Source organism: Lottia gigantea (genome assembly GCF_000327385.1).
Source record: "Lottia gigantea unplaced genomic scaffold LOTGIsca_75, whole genome shotgun sequence".
NCBI classification, from domain to species: domain Eukaryota; kingdom Metazoa; phylum Mollusca; class Gastropoda; family Lottiidae; genus Lottia; species Lottia gigantea.
Window position 1 is genome coordinate 175,904 of NW_008710508.1, and position 6,091 is coordinate 181,994.

A 6,091-nucleotide genomic window follows, 5' to 3' on the forward strand; every position below is an offset into this window, starting at 1 on the left:
ACATAAAATAACAATTAAATAACAAGTAATAACAATGAATGAATATCACAAAATATTTCTGTAGAAATAGAATATCTGGTATCAGTGTGTAGTTATGATAGTTCCTCTATTGTTAAGTATTTATATTACCAAGGTCTCCAAGCAATATTGATGTTATTATTGACGTCAATAGTTTGAGCATGTTCAGTTGAAATATCAATAGGAACAGCTAGTGAAGAATTATATCTTCTGTACTCTGGTAAGTTAATATATTGGTAAGTAGTTGTTGGATATTGAACATAGTTTTTGTTATTTTGTGTTGGTTGAATATTTCTAGTTACATGTTGTACTAGATGATATTTTACATTGTCTGATATTTCTGTTACACCATTTAAAAAACACATCATTTCTTGTACACATCTTGAGAATCCTGTTTTAAATATAGTTTGATTTTCTCTGGTATCTTTTACGTCTGGTGAATATTTAGTCTTCTTGATAAATTCAACAGCAGATTCTAAAATTTCAACTTTCTCCATTTTATTTTCACCAAGATCTGTCTTTACATTTTGATCTTCAGTTAGCAAACTTTTAATCTGGTTTAAATATTCATTTATTCGATTTCGTCTTTTCTTTTCAGCTAACAATTTTCTTCCTTTTCTAAAACTACTGAAAGATTTAGAATCCATGTTAAATATAAATCAGGAAGATATATTCACGTGTAGTTTTTTATTTTCTAATGATGAAATTGTGAGGTTTAATTATTTTATATCATTCCTTAGTACAAGTGTCACAAACAATATCACGTGACAGTAATGAAGCATGCCTATACGATTGACCAATCAGTGAGGTGTATTGTGTATCGGCACGCGACTAGATTAGTCTCGAGACAGATGTTTAGATAATTTTAATTGTCTGGCACAAAATGCGTCATTTAGTTTTTGTATGACACTTGGCGTTGTTGCTGATATGACAGGACAAGGTAGATGTTCTAACGAGGATACATTATTAACTCGTTAGAGTTAAGCAAATGTAATATTATGATATATTGAGTTATTTCCCCTAACCAGCCTCAAAACGGGGTAGATGTATCTGAAATATCTGAGATTGCCCGAATTTCTAACCTAGTTATAAGATTTTTGCCCGAAAAAGTCCTTTCGGTGCTGCGAGTTGGGGAGGGTGGTTGTCCCTGTTTATGTTTAAGGAGTTCGGGAATTCTTGATTAAAGTTCTGATGTATGCAGATGATACTACCATGCTGGTATCCCATATAGACCCTGCTGGTGTGATCCCTTTTGAGTTATCTAGAATGCTAGAGTCACGTCATGTGTGGTTAACTCGACAATATGTTGTCCCTACATCTGGGAAAAACGGAGAGCATAATCTTTGGTCCGAACAAAAAACTTAAATCTCTTATGCCGGATAAAAGCTTTGTAAATACTTAGGAATTACAAGCGATCAATTCCTAACTAGCGACTATATTGTTAATTCCATAATTAAAAAAGTCAATCAAAGGCTTAATTTTTTATATAGAAATAAAGAGTGCTTAGATTTACAATCTAGAAAAACTTTATGCTCTTCTCTTATTCAATGTCCCTAATCTCAATGGCACTTTGACTATGCATGTACATGCGGGTATGAGGGTTTGTCAAAACAATGAAGAATAAAATCCAGGTTGCTCAAAATAAAATTGTGACATTTATTCTTCAATTACATCATAGAGAAAGAGTGACATTGAATTTGAAATTTTTTTAAATATAAGTAATAGAGTAACACAGTTGAGACTTAATCATGTATTCAATATATAACAACTTGTGCCCAGATAATTTACATACAAATTTTGTTAGAAACACAACAACCTATACAAGATCAAGCAATAACTATTTCTGTAAACCTAGAGTTAGTGAAGCTTCCACTTAATTTGTTCTCTGACAGTAATGTACCTAATATCTTGAATAATTATTATTATCATTTTCATTATTATCATTATTCGACTTTTCTCGGGTTTTGTCAATTTAACCAAAATTGGCCATTGAAAGTGACATTTTACATCTGTCTTTACTCAAAAAATCGCAGTTGACAATTTTCTATTCTATATTTTCTAGCAAAAATGAGATCAGAAGTCGACCTGCTATTCACAGCATAAGCGATGTTGTTAATGTACAGACGAACGTACAGGGCGACTACATCAAGTGGGTGTAATAAAAAAAATGAAGCAAGTGTTATGCTATATCATTAATTGTGTATATCTGATACGCTAAGATATTTAGTAAATTATTTCTTGTGTGAACATATTGACATGTCATATCAGTAGCAACGCCAAGTGTCATACAAAAACTAAATAACGCATTTTGTGCCAGACAATTAAACTAATCTAAACATCTGTCTCGAGACTAATCTAGTCTCGTGCCAATACACAATACACCTCACTGATTGGTCAGTCGTATAGGTATGCTTCATTACTGTCACGTGATATTGTTTGTGACCTTTTATTAAGGAATGTTATAAAATAACTGAACCTCACAATTTCATCATTAGAAACTAAAAAACTATATCTACCTGATTTATATTTAACATGGATTCTAAATCTTTCAGTAGTTTTAGAAAGGGAAGAAAATTGTTAGCTGAAAAGAAAAGACGAAATCGAATAAATGAATGTTTAAACCAGATTAAAAGTTTGCTAACTGAAGATCAAGATGTAAAGACAGATCTTGGTGAAAATAAAATGGAGAAAGTTGAAATTTTAGAATCTGCTGTTGAATTTATCAAGAAGACTAAATATTCACCAGACGTTAAAGATACCAGAGAAAATCAAACTATATTTAAAACAGGATTCTCAAGATGTGTACAAGAAATGATGTGTTTTTTAAATGGTGTAACAGAAATATCAGACAATGTAAAATATCATCTAGTACAACATGTAACTAGAAATATTCAACCAACACAAAATAACAAAAACTATGTTCAATATCCAACAACTACTTACCAATATATTAACTTACCAGAGTACAGAAGATATAATTCTTCACTAGCTGTTCCTATTGATATTTCAACTGAACATATTCAAACTATTGACGTCAATAATAACATGAATATTGTTTGGAGACCTTGGTAATATAAATACTTAACAATAGAGGAACTATCATAACTACACACTGATACCAGATATTCTATTTCTACAGAAATATTTTGTGATATTCATTCATTGTTATTACTTGTTATTTAATTGTTATTTTATGTTATATTCAATAGATGAATAAATTGTTATGTTATGTTATGTAAAATTGATTCATATATCGCAAATATTTTAGAAACACTGAATTCATGTTTACAATAATCTTCACAATGTCAAGCTTTTATGAGCTTCTTGTCAAGTTCGTAAAAGCTTGACATTGTGACGATGTGCTCAAAGTTAAGATTACATGTCCTTAGTTTTACCTTAGCCTTAAACTTTGTGTAGAGAACAAACCGATAATGTAAGATTAAAGACAAAAAATAACGGTTGTTGTATTAATGTTGTCTGGTTCTATAAAACCTATGTTTTCGTACCGTTGATAAAGAACTTTCTTCTGTGCAGATACACGGCCTTACAAGATTAAAACTCCGGATATACCAATGTATCGCATGAAATTGCTACGAACGCTCCTCGAAAGCATATTAAATTGAGAAACTATAGCCTTAACATCTTTGTTATATTCACCTAGAGCACGTGTCTCTAAATCGAATACTTTTGGATTGCTATATAAATATATATGATGGATCATATTATGTAGTAGTACCAAAATGTGTGCACTATTTTTCATCGTGTTTAGTAAAAGGTTTTATAGATCAGATACTCTCCAATAAACACTGGCCTTGGTCACAAATATATAAATAAAGTGAAATCTTTAATACTAAACAGTCAAAATGATTCTTAATTGTCAAACGATATAATAAATAACTTCAATGTCAGTTTCCGAATATTTACACTAAACATTTGGTTACTGTTTTTAAAATAAATAAAACTCTAGTAATTTACTTGTCCATGACATAGGCGATCCCATTCCATAAACTCTCTGAAACAATTGTATAAGTTAGATTCCTTTACAATTTTTAAGCTATACAAAATTTCAGCATATTATCTTTTGCACTAAGTAAAATAATATGTAATACATGTATATATTTAATTTAATTTAATTTTTTTACTTAAAATTATAATAGATATTACTAATATATTTGTTCTCTTCTTTGACTTTGGTCTGTGCTTCTATATGAATGTATCTTCTACAATAATAAAATATTGTCAATAGTGCCTAATTCATCAACATTGTAGAGCGATATAGAAATATTAAATCCGAGTTAAAAACGTGTTGTTGTTACTCAGAGTAGTTCTCTCTTATTATTGCAAATGGCAAGTTAGACCGACACATCTGTCTCAATTCCAGCCTCTGACTGGTGTAGTGACAGAAAAAGAAGGACAGTCAAATGGATATTTCCACATCTCCGCAGGTGCGGATACCTCGATACCTCGGATCTACAAAACCCAGACATATTTGTAAAGATGAATATTCTTGTATTTCAGTCATTTCATCATTTTCTCCCACCACCATTCATGTCTCCGTTTTCATCAAAGTTTTTTTTAACGAAATTGATTTCGCATCGGCCATTTAAAAATGCTTGCGCATCCAAAATTTCAAAATGAAAGTTACGGTGATGCCCAACACTAACTTACAGTCGACGTAAAGGTAATTTAATATTATGTTAGAAAAAAACGCAACTTCGGAGGTGTGGAAAATCCCCATTTAACAAGGTTTTTTTTCTGACTTTACTCCAGCCGACAACGCGATAACAGTTACTGTCAGAATATCCATCAGAGGTTGGAATAGAGGCAGATGCTTCAGACTATAAATGACAAGTCGGTACTAACTGATAATTTTTATCTTAAATTCCTCTGTTTATTTTTAAAATTAATTAACCCTTACTTAGCTTATCAGCACATTTGAATAAGTAGTTCTTGCTCCTTTCCTAGTAATTTGCTTTTTATAAGTTAGATTTTCATTTGGCTTTAGTACAACAAGCAATAAACAAGCAAGCTTAATACATGTTATCAGCCGAAGATGTGTCACAGGCATGTAACATTTTCTTTCACTTCATGTCAGGAAGCAACTTGAATGTATGAATTGTGGCGGGAGTTGCTAGCACAGCAGGACCTCCTCACCAGCTCAGATCAGTTGATGTCAATCTGCGTTTGGATTTGTCAACTCGAAACCCCTGGGTAACAATGTCTTTTGGCATAATTATTCTTTTCGTCAAAAAACTATAAATTCCATTCAAACAAGAAAAACAATTTATTCATCTATTGAATAACATAAAATAACAATTAAATAACAAGTAATAACAATGAATGAATATCACAAAATATTTCTGTAGAAATAGAATATCTGGTATCAGTGTGTAGTTATGATAGTTCCTCTTTTGTTAAGTATTTATTACCAAGGTCTCCAAACAATATTCATGTTATTATTGACGTCAATAGTTTGAGTATGTTCAGTTGAAATATCAATAGGAACAGCTAGTGAAGAATTATATCTTCTGTACTCTGGTAAGTTAATATATTGGTAAGTAGTTGTTGGATATTGAACACAGTTTTTGTTATTTTGTGTTGGTTGAATATTTCTAGTTACATGTTGTACTAGATGATATTTTACATTGTCTGATATTTCTGTTACACCATTTAAAAAACACATCATTTCTTGTACACATCTTGAGAATCCTGTTTTAAATATAGTTTGATTTTCTCTGGTATCTTTAACGTCTGGTGAATATTTAGTCTTCTTGATAAATTCAACAGCAGATTCTAAAATTTCAACTTTCTCCATTTTATTTTCACCAAGATCTGTCTTTACATTTTGATCTTCAGTTAGCAAACTTTTAATCTGGTTTAAATATTCATTTATTCGATTTCGTCTTTTCTTTTCAGCTAACAATTTTCTTCCTTTTCTAAAACTACTGAAAGATTTAGAATCCATGTTAAATATAAATCAGGTAGATATATTCACGTGTAGTTTTTTATTTTCTAATGATGAAATTGTGAGGTTCAGTTATTTTATATCATTCCTTAGAACAAGTGTCACACA

General features: G+C 30.8%; 3 protein-coding genes across 3 annotated transcripts; 1 reads left to right on the top strand and 2 right to left on the bottom strand.

Annotated features, from left to right (window-relative positions):
- Positions 1-125: 125 nt before the first annotated feature.
- Positions 126-665, bottom strand: LOTGIDRAFT_168394 (hypothetical protein; the record flags this gene model as incomplete). The annotated part of the gene is made up of 1 exon (XM_009066284.1): positions 126-665. The coding sequence occupies one exon, from the start codon at positions 663-665 to the stop codon at positions 126-128; it is 540 nt and encodes a 179-aa protein (XP_009064532.1).
- Positions 666-2,550: 1,885 nt separating this feature from the next.
- On the top strand, positions 2,551-3,090 carry LOTGIDRAFT_168395 (hypothetical protein; the record flags this gene model as incomplete). Its single annotated transcript, XM_009066285.1, has 1 exon — positions 2,551-3,090. One exon carries the CDS (start codon positions 2,551-2,553, stop codon positions 3,088-3,090), a length of 540 nt encoding a protein of 179 aa, XP_009064533.1.
- Positions 3,091-5,443: 2,353 nt separating this feature from the next.
- Positions 5,444-5,983, bottom strand: LOTGIDRAFT_168396 (hypothetical protein; the record flags this gene model as incomplete). The annotated part of the gene is made up of 1 exon (XM_009066286.1): positions 5,444-5,983. One exon carries the CDS (start codon positions 5,981-5,983, stop codon positions 5,444-5,446), a length of 540 nt encoding a protein of 179 aa, XP_009064534.1.
- Between the last annotated feature and the right edge of the window lie 108 nt (positions 5,984-6,091).